The 15,446-nt window shown below is 46.6% G+C and overlaps 2 protein-coding genes and 1 long non-coding RNA gene across 5 annotated transcripts in view; 1 reads left to right on the plus strand and 2 right to left on the minus strand.

The window, feature by feature from the left end:
* LOC127593745 (gastrula zinc finger protein XlCGF57.1-like) overlaps positions 1 to 11,994 on the minus strand; it is a 34,334-nt gene extending 22,340 nt beyond the window's left edge. Inside the window, exons 1-2 of one of the 3 annotated variants that reach the window (XM_052055398.1) lie at positions 11,737 to 11,994; positions 11,517 to 11,645 (exon numbers count right to left, since the gene is read on the minus strand). In XM_052055398.1, coding sequence (XP_051911358.1) covers positions 11,517 to 11,637 — 121 coding nt within the window. In that variant the 5' untranslated portion in view covers positions 11,638 to 11,645; positions 11,737 to 11,994. The remainder of the gene's footprint in view (positions 1 to 11,516; positions 11,646 to 11,736) is intronic. The other 2 variants (XM_052055396.1, XM_052055399.1) reach the window with 2 other exon arrangements.
* The window catches only part of LOC127593748 (uncharacterized), a 55,084-nt gene that overhangs the window by 15,957 nt on the left and 23,681 nt on the right, over positions 1 to 15,446 (plus strand). The gene's annotated exons all lie outside the window — the stretch shown is intronic.
* LOC127593780 (uncharacterized) lies at positions 2,926 to 9,192 on the minus strand. The gene is made up of 2 exons (XR_007960507.1): positions 9,128 to 9,192; positions 2,926 to 3,510 (listed from the first exon to the last, which is right to left on the minus strand). It is a non-coding gene; the product is annotated as an uncharacterized LOC127593780 (long non-coding RNA).

Below are 15,446 nucleotides of genomic sequence, written 5' to 3' on the forward strand. Positions count from 1 at the left end.
AGGGGGATTTGGATTCAGAGTCGCCTTCTCCTAGCCTTTGTCTAAAGAGACCCAACCTACAAGGCAGCAGGTGGTTGGATTAGTGAGCGCCAGGGCGTCATCCACGCGCCGGTGGGCCTGCACACTGCACCTCTGGGGCTCCTACCTGCTCCGATATCCCTCAGCAGTCTTTGAGCCGTGCTTTGTCTGGCCCCTCACCTAGAACCTGTTTGCCATGGGTGACCCTGCCAGGGGCATAAAGCCCCAGACAATTTAGCTTCTGGGATCATTGGGACACACAAACCCCTCCACCACGGTAAGGTGACGACTCTAAAATGAATGGGGAGCCAGTGAAGGGATGCCAGAGTAGGAGTTATATGCTCCCTCTTACGAGTACCAGTCAAGAGGCGAGCAGCGGCATTCTGGACCAGCTGAAGGCGCTTAATGGAGGACTGGCTGACTCCAAAGTACAGAGCATTGCAGTAATCCAGCCGGGATGTGACAAAGGCATGAATTACTGTTTCAAAGTGTTCATGTGAGAGGAGAGGTTTTATTTTGGCCAAGGGTGCTCGAGCTCCTCCTCTTTAATATAGTGGGCCTGCTGCTCCTCTTACTCTTTCAAGTAGGATACGTCTTTTTTCTCCTCTTCCTCTTTTCTGCTTGGCTCTCGACGAAGGCGGACACTTTTTGCTCAGCTCCTGCTCCTGCCCTCAACCCCACCCTCCCCTTGCTCGCCACTTAGTCTTTGTGCTGTCTTTGTCTAACTTTTCCTAACCTCCTATCGTATTTTCATCCGAAGAACTAACCAAGGAATTAGTTGGCTGGTCTCTTGATGCAATCAACAACATTTTTTCGACGAAAAGAGCAGGCAGTGGGGAGCCTGCTTGCCCCTCGGGGACATTTGCTGCCGGACACGCCCTTGATCCATGGAGAAAGTTAAGCATGGTATGTGTTTTGAAACACTTCTGATACTCAATTTGAATGAATATCAAGTTTTATAAAGGATCGTCGGAGATAGGCACTTAGAAATAACGACAAGACACTTCTGGCTACCAACAATAGGCACTTTATTGGTCCCACACAGAAATGATAACACAGTTCAAACAAGTTGTACGAAGCTAAAGAACTCTTACCGTGTGCCAGTAGGGTGGAGAGCCAACACCCTCAGCAGAGTGAGCTTCAATACGAGCTGGGCGTCTCGTACTTTGACCCACAGCGGACTCTGCTGAGGAGCATCGCTCCCCTCCTTTTATCCTTTAAAGTGTGTGCATCGGGAGAGGTGAGTGGCCATTCTCATCCCTCCCTACGCCACACTGTTTATTGTTTAATCAAGTGGCATTGATCTCAATCAAGTTTTGACAATTCAAACAAAGCAGACTATGAAGTCGTCAGGGCAGGCTCCAGAGTCCATCTCTGAAATTGCTTAGGCAAGCAAGTCACCAAGTCATGCAATCATCTCAAAGCAGTTTTTTCACTGAGAAGCAATACATTGATTAAAGAAAACATCACAAAATATTTTAATATACCATTCCACTCTTGGTGTTTACCTTAATCAATTTATATAACAATAAAAACAATCAATTAGTTCTTCGGGCCAAGTCATTCTTAGCACTTCACTCCTCCAATAACATTGTGATTTTCATTTTCATTCAATAATATGATACTTGTTTTATTTTCCGATTAAGTTCTTTCCGAATTCTTCGTACATAAAAACAAGATCCTACACTACACAGTGTTAGCAAGCATATAGCAATTAGCGCAATGATCAAGGGCGGCACAAAAACGGTACGCGCGGTTGAAGACATTCCCGTAAAAATATCCCACCAATGATTAGCCGAAGCCTGCTGTACCATTTTAGCAGCATGCACTACTCTCCCCTTTACCACCATGGTCGACACCATGAGACTGGAGATGTTAGACGTATGTGACTTAATGAGGTTTTGTATGTCCGTAGAACTTTCCAATGCGCATTTGAAACGTTCCAGAGACACTTTCCAAGGGGAGTGAAGCACTTCCCACTGCACCGTAGTTAATCTACGGGACTCTGTGTAATTGGTCAAACGATACGTCATGTTACCCCAGTGCCATATGTGTACATTACCAAGGCATCCTACAAAAGGAACCGAAGGTACCTGCGAGTTATTTCGAGTTGTAGCCACACAGAGAGTGTGCGGTCTAACCTGCCACATCATCTCTCTGATTGGCTCCCTTGTCCAGTCGCAAAGTACGGCCTCTGAGTCGGTTAAACACGGGTTCGAATACGCATGTTGCAGTCTACAAGCCATCCCTTGATCTGTCATGTCGCACAAATTTGATTTAAAGGTCATGTTCGTTTTTGGTTCAAACCAGTCTCCATCCATATGGAGAAACCAGTAGCTATCCCGTGTTATGACGGGTAAAACTTGGTATTTACACACCGTTTTCATCGTGGCCACTTTATACTGGGTCCAATACCCTGTACACTTCGTTCGGTCACTTTTGGTGTATTCTGGATGTAATTTAAGCCACAGGGAATCGGTTATATTCTAGATCTTACGCCACTCTCGAAAATTCCCTGAAGTTACCACTCTCAAAAAAGATTATTTTTGTGCCGTAGCATGTAGGGTTTGAATGCTGCATACCGTCCAACTGCTTTGTTTAGTCAAATTCTGCAGCACGTTTTGTGCCTCTCCCCATAGGTTGATTTCCCAATTAAACACTGTTTTCCATAATTCCGCGTTTTCTTTTTGCCCCACCAAAGAAGTGGGAAGCCAAACCCCCACTTGATGTAATGCTCTAGCAGAGTGTTCCCCGGTGTTAGACAACATTGTTCTAGTCACTTCGTTATCAGCCGCGTTTGCAAATCCCAATACAGTCCCCGTTCCCCCTAACAAGGTGTCATACCACGCTCTTTTCTTTCGTCCACACTTCGGAATCGGGGGAAAGTGGATTGTCCAAAACACTCTCGTTTCGATTGTTGCCTGTGCAAGGTGTGTGCAGGTATCCAAAATGGGGGACAAGTGTGTCAAAGTTATGGTCGGCGGTAGCTTTCGAGGAATCACTTTCACCGGATACCCACGGGTATTGTGCCCAATAGGTTCGCTGTCTCCGATGATGAAGTCTTCATCCGCCACTATTGTCCAGTTTGATCCCTGATGATTAGGGTCGCATTCGGCTTTTTCATCGTAGTACCAGTCCCCATCATGAAAGAACACCGTGGCATTCAGTTTACATGACGTGTCCAGAGCGGTGACTGTCACCACGCTTCCCTTGATCACTTCAAGGATGTCGGGGTCGCACATCACTATCGGCTGATTACAGGTGATGTTTACCATGTTCGCCGAAAGGGATGTATATCGTTCAGGTCCCCTCCTGCAGGTTTGACCCTCGGTCATCCCCCAGGAGGGCTGGACCATAGCACCAACGGCAAGGAGGCAGATGACCCAGCAGACGACACCTCCAGTGTCGCGGCGCCCAATGAGGTCCATTGTCTCGTCCGGTTTTAGCAGGTCCCCCGATCAGCATCTCCCACCAAGGCATCAATTCTCCAAGCTGTAACAAATTCGGTTAAACGCTAAACAACAAGAAAAAACATGATTAGTTCTCTCGCATATAGCATTTGTTTATGGGTACATTTACCCACTTTTCTTCTCCTTGGTATAGAACGCTGACCGTTGCGTCAGTTCCCTGGGCTATAATTTCCGCAGCCCTGGGAGGTCCGTTCGGTTGTTTTACCCAAACTTTGGCTCCTGGTTTGTCTGTTGATCCAAACCCTCCATCACCTCGACTGGTTTGAAGTACAGGTCTGGGAATTTCCTGTACTGAAGTCATATTGCATGGTTTGATGACCAATTGTGCTATTTTAGCTCCTTTTTCCAAGACCAAGGATTGGTCTGAGAGTAGTTTGCACACTACTCCCAGTTCTCCTTGATAGTCTGCATCTATCACTCCTGCCTGGACGGTCAGGCCTTTCAGTGACAGGCCACTCCGAGGAAGGATGTGACCGTACGTGCCTTTCGGGCACTGCAGACCCAACCCTGTTTTAACAATTTGAATTCCATGAGGGAGGAGTGTTACAGGTGCCAAAGTTCGCAAGTCAAGTCCGGCAGAGCCAGGCGTGGCTCTGACGGGAATTTCAGCCTCTGGGTCAATTTTCCACATTTTAATACTTTCTGTGACCATTACAGGTTCTTGATTTGAAATCATTCGAATCAAAGGAGTCACCCCTGACCCCACAGGTCGGTTGTTCAATTGTCCCACGGACAATTCCAAATAGTCCCTCCATTTATTCAAAGTTCGATCTGAAGCGTTTTTCCGAAGCGTTTCTTTCAGCAAGCCGTTCATTCTTTCAATCAATCCGGCTGCTTGTGGATGGTATGGAATATGGTAAATCCATTCCACATGATTTTCTTTTGTCCATTCTTTCACCACATTCCCAGTGAAATGTGTTCCATTGTCTGATTGAATTTGGAGAGGTGTTCCATAGTATCCTTTGATCAAATTTAGACATTTGAGAGTACTTTTCTGATTAGCCAGTTTGCAGGGGTGTACCACCAGCACTCCAGAGAACGTATCCACTGCAGTGCAGGCATATCGACATCCCCGGGAAAGTGGCATTGGTCCAACGAAATCGATTTGCCAAATTTGTCCTGAACTCTTTCCTCTATGCAGTTGTCCCTGCATATGTTGTGGAACACCTCGTTTTTGATGCTGGCATTCCTCGCAATCCATGATTGCTGTTTTCACGTCGTCTAATTTTAAATCAATTCCGCGATCACGCGCCCATTGAATGGTTCCCTGAATTCCCCAATGTCCGGCCTTATAGTGTGCCCACCTTGCAAGGCCCGGACTTGATTCTCTTTTGTTTGTCATGATTTTTACCAGTGTGTCAGCTGCTTGATTGTACAATGCTTCCGCGTCTGTTCTGTTGGTGTGTGCATCGACATGTGATACAGTAATGGGAATTTCTTTTGCTTTCTCCCAAATCTGTGCCCACAGGTCTTTCCCCCACACCTCCTTTTTATGTATCATCCAATTGGTAGCATGCCATGTAGGCATCCAAGTCAACAATCCCTGAACCACTGACCATGAATCAGAATACAGGTGGACTCCCATGGGTCCACTCTGCATTATTACCATGTGTACAGCTTTCAATTCTGCCCACTGACTGCTTTTTCCCTCTCCCATTTCTTCTATGGATTGTCCCACATGGGGATTGAATGCTCCTGCTTTCCATTTCCGTTTTCCGGCATGATACTGACAAGAGCCGTCAGTAAACCAAACATTTTGTTTTTCGTCATCTGTCAACTCATCCCACCTCCTTCCGGCTTTCACCGGCGATTCCTCCAGAGGTTTCACCTCAAAAGGAACTTCATCCTGTTCCGGGACTTCCGCAACCTGTTCGTGTAGCATTGACACACCTTTCAACCCTGGTTTCACTCGCTCTGAAATGTACCATTTCCATTTAATGACGCTAGCTTCCTGTGCTGTTCCTATCCTATGAGTGGTAGGATTGCTCATTACCCATGTCAATAAAGGAATGTGAGTCCTCATCATTACTTCATGACCGACCGTCTGTGCCTCAGTCTCCACCAAGGCCCAATAACAGGCAAGCAGTTGTTTTTCAAAGGGAGTGTATCTCACTCCGGCGTCTGTTAATTTCCTGGACCAGAATCCCAAAGGTTTTCTGGTTCTGTTCTGCATTTGCCACAGACTCCAGTTAGCATAGTCATTCAGGGCTGACACCTGTAATTCTACAGGGCCCGATTGCATTTTCCCTAAAGAGACGGCCTGTTGAATGGCCTCTTTAGCTAATTCGAAGGATGCCTGTTGTTCAGGTCCCCACTCAAAATTTTCTTTCTTTCGAGTGCATTTGTACAAAGGCTGGAGGATTTGTCCCAAATGAGGAATGTGGTGTCTCCAAAATCCAAACAAGCCGATGTATTTTTGGGCATCCTTTTTGTTATGTGGGACTGGGAAGTTCGCTACTTTTTCTTTAGCTTTTTCGGTGATTTCTCTTTCACCTTTATTCCAGATTACGCCCAAAAATTTGACAGTTTGGGCGGGTCCTTGAATTTTTGCCGGGTTAATTTCCCACCCGTGATCTTTCATGTGTTGCACAATTTTGTTTAACCACTCTTTCACTTCCTGCTCCGAGTTTCCTTGCACCATGATATCATCGATGTAATGTGACACCAACAAGTGTCTGGGTACCGGCAGTTCCGCCAAGTGTTCAGCCACAATCCTGTGGCATATGGTCGGACTGTGCAAATACCCCTGAGGTAGACGAGTAAAAGTATACTGTCTCCCTTCCCACGTGAAAGCAAACTGCTCCATTCTGTTCTCAGGAATCGGTATGGTGAAGAAGGCGTTAGCCAAATCAATCACTCCATACCAAGTTCCACTGTGATGCTGCACCCTTTCGATTATGCTGACAGCATCTGGTACAGCAGAAGTCAAGGCTGGTGTCATTTTGTTCAATCGTCGGTAATCAACGGTCATTCGCCATGTATTGTCTGATTTCCTTACCGGCCACAAGGGGTTGTTCCACTTTGTGGTCACCGGCTTCAGCACACCTGCTTCCAAATATTCTTTGATGGTAGCAGTGATCTCTTCTTGTCCCCCCGGAATTCGATATTGTTTAAGGGAGACTGTTTCTGTGGCTTCAGGTATGGGAAATGGTGCCATTTTTACCTTTCCTACCAAAATCGTTCGTATTTCAGTTTCTGTTACTGTTCCGAATTGGAATTTTCCCATTTTCAAATGCAAAGTCATTCCAGCCAGAATGTTCATTCCAACTATCCACTCTGGGATAGGTGTCACAACGACCTCAAATTTTTGTATCGGCATCTTTCCGATTTTTAATGGGAGGACAACTGCTTTTCCTTTCACCACTTGTCCTCCCAATCCCCTTAAAGGAATTATTTCACCCTTCATTTTGTCAGGGTTTCCATAAATCAATGAGGCCTCCGCTCCTGTGTCAACCAGTGCCATTACTTTTTGTACCGAATTGTTCCAATAAATTTCAAGTTGGACGTGGGGTCGGATATCCCCTACTGACCAACGGTGGACGATTTGACTCTGGCTGGTTGACTGAGTTTGGCCTTCATCCTAGCTGAGGAGATCAAAAGTTCGTGATTTCCTGTCCTTATTCTTTCCCTTGCTTTTGGGCTTTGCCCGCCCTTTCTTTACTGCTGCGACATAGCTGGGGCCTCTTACGTCAACCAGCATGTCTTCATCTGAGTCTGTACTTTCTTCCTCATCCTCTTCCTCTCTGTCAAGGGGAGGGGCTGTTGGCTGCACTCCCGGCGATACCATTTCTTTTAAGAGAATCGCTAGTTGTGCAATGTCTGATTTTCTTTCATTTTTGTTGGTTCCCATACTCAAACAACTGACTTTCAATCCGCGTTGTTTACATTTCGCGGCTAGGGCACTAGTGGGTAGCCCGTCAATTTCGTCTGCCGGGACTCCCGCTGCTATCAGTGCCCTCCACATTTCCCGTCGGTTCCCTCCCCCTTCAGATGACTTTGAGTTTGCCTTTTTCTCCTCTTTTTCTGACCTATAATTCTTTGATTCAGGTCGGGGAGTGCGCGTTGCGTCTCCCCAGTCTCCCAAAGTCGCCAATTCCATTAGGCGCGTTTTAACATCACTGAAACTGTTCTCAGCTGCTCCTAGCAAGATGGTAAGTACTGCTGATCTATAATGAGAAGGGGCGTCTCTAATCATTGCATCTCGCACCACTTTTGGTATGGGTGAGTCATCAATAAAAGCATGGCCTGCCCGTGAGATGGCTTCGCGAGTGCACAATCTTCCCATACGATGTATCGCATCACGCATAGTTGACCATTGGCCTTTGACCTCAGGCCAGTCATGCCAAGTGGGATACACCGCCTGCGCAGCCATTGCATACAGAGTAAACAGTGTCATTCGGTCTGCGTCTCGCAATTCTCGGCCCAATGCTCGATATTCAGTGTTCAAGCGCGAGTCATTGTTAAGGCCACCGAAGCGCAAATAGTCCCCTGCATCAAGCTCTACAGAATCTGCTCCTTCTTCAAACATTCGCCTTATCCAGGCGTCAGTAGGTTCTCCCTGTTTTTGTCTATATTTTGTTGTCAAATGAGCAATTTCTTCTTGTGAAAAATCCTCCATTGTTACTGTTATTTGTGGTGGGGGCTGTGGCTGCGGAGTTGCTCGCATAATGGGGTTTCCTTCCCCATCCACTATCACCACACCATTTGCATCTCTTTCTTCCTGAAATATAGGAGGAACAACCCGTTTCTCTTCCCGCCTGCGGGTGATGGGTTGTATTTTTACATGGTTCAAATTTGGATACAACTGCTGAGGTTTCATCTCGCAGCCGTATGTCATTTCTCCATCGCCATCTCCCCACAAGTCTCCGCTCCACCCTTCTGGTTCCCAACTCTCGGGCAACTCCATGGTAAAAGAGCGGACCTTTTTCGGGTGAGCTTGGCGTGGTTTTTTGTTACCTTTTTCTCGTACCAATTGAGAAATGTAAGAAACTGATTTTTCTAACATTCCTTGCGCTTTTTCTCTGTCTGATTCAAGCGTTTTAATTTTTTCCTCTAATTCAGTTATCTTTTTATCTTTTAATAACTCTGAAGCACATTCTTTATCCAAAGCCTTTGAGCTTTCTTTCCAAGCTTCAGCACAAATCCACAACATCTCACGAATCCCCTTTAGCGGGGCTTTCTCTTTTATCTCCACCTTGCTGAGTATATCCTTAATCAGCGGTGGAGAAGCCGAAGGAAATGCTCCCATCCACGGCTTGGGGCGTCCCCCGTACCGTCTAAGGAGTTTCCCTATTTCCCTAAACTCATTGCTTTCCCATCTGGAAACACAATCCTCCTTAGGAGACACTTCCTCTCCTTTCACAGTTTTTCTAACAAAACAACAAGCCATTTTTCTAACAAAACAACAAGCCATTTCTGAATGTATTCTCCAGTGATCCTGCCGACAACGCCAAAAATGTTTTGAAACACTTCTGATACTCAATTTGAATGAATATCAAGTTTTATAAAGGATCGTCGGAGATAGGCACTCAGAAATAACGACAAGACACTTCTGGCTACCAACAATAGGTACTTTATTGGTCCCACACAGAAATGATAACACAGTTCAAACAAGTTGTATGAAGCTAAAGAACTCTTACCGTGTGCCAGTAGGGTGGAGAGCCAACACCCTCAGCAGAGTGAGCTTCAATACGAGCTGGGCGTCTCGTACTTTGACCCACAGCGGACTCTGCTGAGGAGCATCGCTCCCCTCCTTTTATCCTTTAAAGTGTGTGCATCGGGAGAGGTGAGTGGCCATTCTCATCCCTCCCTACGCCACACTGTTTATTGTTTAATCAAGTGGCATTGATCTCAATCAAGTTTTGACAATTCAAACAAAGCAGACTATGAAGTCGTCAGGGCAGGCTCCAGAGTCCATCTCTGAAATTGCTTAGGCAAGCAAGTCACCAAGTCATGCAATCATCTCAAAGCAGTTTTTTCACTGAGAAGCAATACATTGATTAAAGAAAACATCACAAAATATTTTAATATACCAGTATGCCTGTCAATAATGTCCGTTGAGGATGTGGAAGACTACATTATCGGCCTTCTGATAACAGGTATGCGGCTGTTTGGTATTAGCACCTTTCTGTTCTATCGCAAAATTCAACCGACGGGAGCGGCTGGAGGAGGTGGGCAACAGGAGGATGCTCCCTAAGCTAAAAGCTATGATGGACAGTCCCTCCCACACCCTCCAGCCCGCCCTGACAGCACTGCGTAGCTCCTTCAGCCAGAGACTGCTACACCCGCGCTGCAAGAAGGACAGATGCCGCCGCTGATGCCTACTGACTGCTGTCAGGCTGCTGAATAAACATACATGGAAACCTGTAACCACTTTAAATAGCACAACCACCTTATGGAGTGTTTTCTATACTATTGCTAATTTATCACATTTATTCTACAAATATATTGCTAATGCTATATCTTATATAACACTTATATTGAACTGTGTACAGTTCTTTTCTGAAACATTTTGTTCCCCCCACCCCTAATTTTGCTGCTGCAGACTGCAAATTTCCCCAGTGTGGGACAAATAAAGATATAGAGAGAGAGAAGAACAGATAACTTTGGTCTTGTCAGTGGAGCAATATGGCAACTATTTAAAGGTAAACTTCCCATTCATAAACTCTTTAAGTATCCGTTTTCGGTGTCTCGCGCTGCTGTGGCTGGCAAAACAGACATGGGCGTGGACTTCTGCAGCGCCCTTGTTGTTTTGTTTCTGGTGTATTTATAGAGCAATGTAACATCCGCTTGCGACGTGTGCCGCGTTAATCTCGCGAGAAAAAATTTAATCCCGTTGAAATTCTTTTAAATTAATGACAATAAAAACGCGCTAAACTGACAGCTCTAATATATATATATATATATATATATATATATATATATATATATATATATATATATATATATATATATAATGGGCGGCCCAGTGGTCCAGTGGTTAGCGCGTTGACCTCACAGTGCTGAGGTCGTGGGTTCGATTCCGGCTCCGGTCTCCCTGTGTGGTGTTTACATGTTCTCCCCGGGCCTGCGTGGGTTTTCTCCAGGCACTCCGGTTTCCTCCCACATTCCAAAAACATGCATGGCAGGCTGATTGAACACTCAAAATTGTCCCTAGGTGTGAGTGTGAGCGCGAATGGTTGTTCGTCAATGTGTGCCCTGCGATTGGCTGGCAACCAGTTCAGGGTGTCCCCCGCCTACTGCCCAAAGACAGCTGGGATAGGCTCCAGCACCCCCGCGACCCTAGTGAGGATAAAAGCGGTTCGGAAAATGAATGAATTAATATATATTGTTACGGAATTATTCCGCTAGAAGTAGTAGTAGAACATTGTTGATGAATTTCATCTTGCTATGAGAACTATTGACACTAGTCTCGGTCCTGAACATTTGCTTGTACTTAAAACAAAGAGTGTAGGGTGAAGTTGGGGCCCTAATTCCCCTTGAGTGATTAACAGCCCCCTGGCTATCTTCTTTCCGCCTCCCACATCGTAGAAGTCCCTGAAGGCTGTCAAGTGCCTTCGAGGAGTAAACCTAGTCTCAAGGTTTGTGAACCAGCAGATATGGTCTGCACTTTGTCAAAATGCCAACATTGAACTTTGCTTGACTTTCTTTGTTTCAGATTTTTACATAAGGGAAAGGACTGCCCGCCCCTAATTAACATAAGTAACATACTATGCCTATATGTACGTGTGACTGAAGTTGCTCGGGGCTTCCTGATGAAATCTGAGACTCACAGGAGCCCGAATCGATTCGTGTTGCGCTGTGATAAACTGAAGAAAAGACTACGTAGTGTTGGGTCTTCTTCCACCTTATAGAGAGATAAAAGAATCTGTAACCAAGGAAGGGCCAAGAGCAAATTGACAGCTCCCATTCCTCAACAATATATATATATATATACGCACACACTCACTTCGTACAAGAAAGACAGGACAGCATTTAAAGGCTTTTAAAAAGAGTACAAGCCAAGTGAAACGAACGTTGTGACCAAACCTAATCTGTGAAGAACTCTTGGCTGAATCCTGCCAATGGCGTCCAGCAGTTGACGTTGTCCCTTGTGGTCCTCTTTTTCTCCACAAAGTTCCTCCTCGTATTCTGATGTCCTTGAGCACATTGCTCACACTGAAATTACAATAACAATTTTACGTTTACGATTTCTGCAGAGCGATGTGTTGAGCACGAGCGCCTCTTTGTTTGCGACGAGCAAGCTAACCGAAGCTAAACTAGGCCGAGAAACACCAATGTTCACCGAGACGACTTTAATCGGGCACGAAACTTCAACGAAAGATGTTTTGGTCCAGCGAGATGACGGTGGACGTCCCGAGTGGAGGTTTGAACATCTTAACAACAAACTCAGGAGAATTTAGTCAAGAGTGTCGATCCCTCCTTGCTCATCAATCCTGGACTGCGGACAAAACAGCGATCGTGAACACTGTGCAATACGGAAAGCTGCCAACACAAAGCACTGTTTACCACCTTCAAAATAAAAGACACCAAATGTATGCATGCACGTGAGTGGTTTGGATTTCTAATACTGGAGTTTTGATATGAAGAAACCATTCCGTTTATGAGCTTGAAAGTAGTTTTAAATCTTGGACTTCAAAGCCACCCGTCCCCTGGAGGATGGTAGGACAGTTGAAAGAATTTCCTTTTTTTTCTGACGAAACCAGCATTTTTTAAAATCTGAGATCTCAGTCGTTTTTTTTCATGGGTCAGATCTGATACTAAAACAACTGATAAGAACTGATAACAATTTAATGTATGTTTTTTTCTTTGTTCATCTTTTTGTATTCTGGTTCAGATGAGTGTACGGTATTTAGTTCAGTTTCCCATCTACTCCTATTGTAAATATTTACTCAATATATTTCTTGTAAAAAACTCAGTGTGTTTTCTTCCTGTTGGAGGTTTCCCCTTGACTCTAACTAGAGTCTGCTGTTGCCAATCTCACTGTGACCTGAAGTAGTGCACCCTAACTCAAATAGATTTGATAAATTGACACACTTTCCCTTGACAACTTAATAGAAGGGTGCCACTAGCAGCTGCTCCTAGGGTGGCGAGTTTTAATATATACAGTCTTGTAAAATAAAAATGTTTCAAATAATTTCTTCAGGTAGCGACGAGTTCACACTGAGAGTATGAAAGCTCTCTCAGAATAGCACCAAGAAGCGTTCTAACGTTGACACAGAAAATAAAGTCAATGTGAACTCTCCATCAATCACTAAAATGTCACCTCATTCAAAATAAATAAATTGACGAATTAATAAATTCCCCTCCGTGAGTCGTCACCTTACCGTGGTGGAGGGGTTTGTGTGTCCCAATGATCCTAGGAGCTACGTTGTCTGGGGCTCTTATGCCCCTGGCAGGGTCACCCATGGCAAACAGGTTCTAGGTGAGGGGCCAGACAAAGCACGGCTCAAAGACCCCTGATGAAGATTAAAATAAATAGATCGAAGTTTCCCTTGCCCGGACGCGGGTCACCGGGACCCCCCTCTGGAGCCAGGCCTGGAGGTGGGGCTCGTTTACAAGCGCCTGGTGGCCGGGCCTACACCCATGGGGCCCGGCCGGGCACAGCCCGAAGAGGCAACGTGGGTCCCCCTTCCTATGGGCTCACCACCCATGAGAGGGGCCAAAGGGGTCGGGTGCAATGTGAGCTGGGCGGCAGTCAAAGGCGGGGACCCTGGCGGTCCGATCCTCGGCTGCAGAAACTAGCTCTTGGGACATGGAATGTCACCTCTCTGGCATGGAAGGAGCCCGAGCTGGTGTGTGAGGCAGAGAATTTCCGACTAGATATAGTCGGACTTGCCTCCACACACAGCCTGGGTTCTGGTACCAGTTCTCTCGACAGGACTCTCTTCCACTCTGGAGTTGCTCACGGTGAAAGGCGCAGAGCAGGTGTGGGCATACTCATTGCCCCACGGCTCAGTGCCTGTACATTGGGGTTCACACCGGTAGACGAGAGGGTTGCCTCCCTCCGCCTTCGGGTGGGTGGACGGGTCCTGACTGTTGTTTGTGCATATGCACCAAACAGCAGCTCAGCATACCCACCCTTTTTGGAGTCCTTGGAGGGTTTGCTGGAGAGTACTCCTGCTGGGGACTCCCTTGTTCTGCTGGGGGACTTCAATGCTCACATGGGCAATGACAGTGAGACCTGGAGGGGCGTGATTGGGAGGAACGGCCCCCCCGATCAGAACCCGAGTGGTGTTTTGTTATTGGACTTCTGTGCTCGTCACGGATTGTCCATAACGAACACCTTGTTCAAACATAAGGGTGCCCATATGTGCACTTGGCACCAGGACACCCTAGGCCGCAGTTCGATGATCGACTTCGTAGTTGTATCATCGGATTTGCGGCCGCATGTTCTGGACACTCGGGTGAAGAGAGGGGCGGAGCTGTCAACTGATCACCACCGATGTCAGAGTTTGGTTCGCATTGCCGGCAGTAAGTCGGAATCGTTTCCAGTGAGGGTAGGACTCCGCCAAGGCTGCCCTTTGTCACCGATTCTGTTCATAACCTTCATGGACAGAATCTCTAGGCGCAGCCGAAGCGTTGAGGGGGTCCGTTTTGGTGGCCTCAGTATTGCATCCCTGCTTTTTGCAGATGATGTGGTGCTGTTGGCTCCTTCAAACAGGGCTCTCCAACTCTCACTGGAGCGTTTCGCAGCCGAGTGTGAAGCGGTTGGGATGAAAATCAGTACCTCCAAATCTGAAACCATGGTCCTCAGTCGGAAAAGGGTGGAGTGCCCCCTCCGGGTCGGGGGGGAGATCTTGCCCCAAGTGGAGGAGTTTAAGTATCTTGTTCACGAGTGAGGGCAGGAGGGAGCGAGAGATCGACAGGCGGATTGGTGCAGCGTCTGTGAGTTGCTACGCATTGCCGAGCGGAAAGAAGGAGCAGCAACAGCAACAGTAAAGTCAACATTTCTCTCGTGTGAAGCTTTCCCACATTTGAAAGTAAAGAACAGAGCGAAACACGGTGGCAGCGCGTGTGTAGAAATTGGCGACGTGAAGAGGAGGCTGGACGAAACGCTAGCTGGTTAGCACGGAAGCTAACCGCGGACGTTAGCACGGAAGCTAACTGCGAAAAGTCGCTACGGAGCTGGAACCCACGACCAGAGACCAATAGCTGGTTCCCTTGCTTGTCTTTTCTCTTCAAATTGTACTGATGGGTGGACATTTCTGATGTGCCTGTGCAGGTTATTTGTGGAGCCTGATCTATGGGATATTTTAACCTTGCACAGTCTACACGCTGCCTTTGAACTATCAATTAAATTGAAATGAGTCCATATTTCACTGCGTTTCCTATCCATTTTCTCACCTTTCCACTTTCCACCGTGTTGTTTTTTTTCACTAACTAGCTCTCTCGTCTCCTCGTCTGACTTGTTCGCGTGCTGCTCAGTGTGCTGCTATGGGTGTCTCTTCTCTAACCCCTCCCCATTCTCTAAACTGCAGAGCGCGTGTGTGTGTGTGTGTAACCCTCCACTTCCGGCTCCCAATGAGGAGGTCTCCTACCATCGTTCACTTCAAAGAGGCGGCTCTGGGAGCCGCCTCGTTCGCGAACGACACATCACTACAGTACAGTACTTTCATGATGATCTGACTGTTACTTTTTTTTCCAAGATGGCGCCCGAGTAGGCAGCCTTCGGCAAGTGCTCTTCAAGAGCCTTGCTATTTTGTTTGTTTTTTGTTGTTTTTGTCTTTTTGTTTGTTTTGTTTGTTGTTTGTTGTTTCATCGTGTGGACCTGATACGGACTGTTTTCAGGGTTTTTTGGCCACGACATTCGTCAAAGGAGAAGTATCTGTGCTTGGTGGTTGCGCCTTTTCGGCAGCACGCCTGTACCAGCACAGATTTTGATTGGGAGGAATGTCGGCGCCATTGACTGGTGCTCGACAGACCTGGGGCGCTTGTGTTTTTTGCGCCTGTAATGGG

Source organism: Hippocampus zosterae, chromosome 21, assembly GCF_025434085.1.
Source record: "Hippocampus zosterae strain Florida chromosome 21, ASM2543408v3, whole genome shotgun sequence".
In the NCBI taxonomy this organism is placed as follows: domain Eukaryota; kingdom Metazoa; phylum Chordata; class Actinopteri; order Syngnathiformes; family Syngnathidae; genus Hippocampus; species Hippocampus zosterae.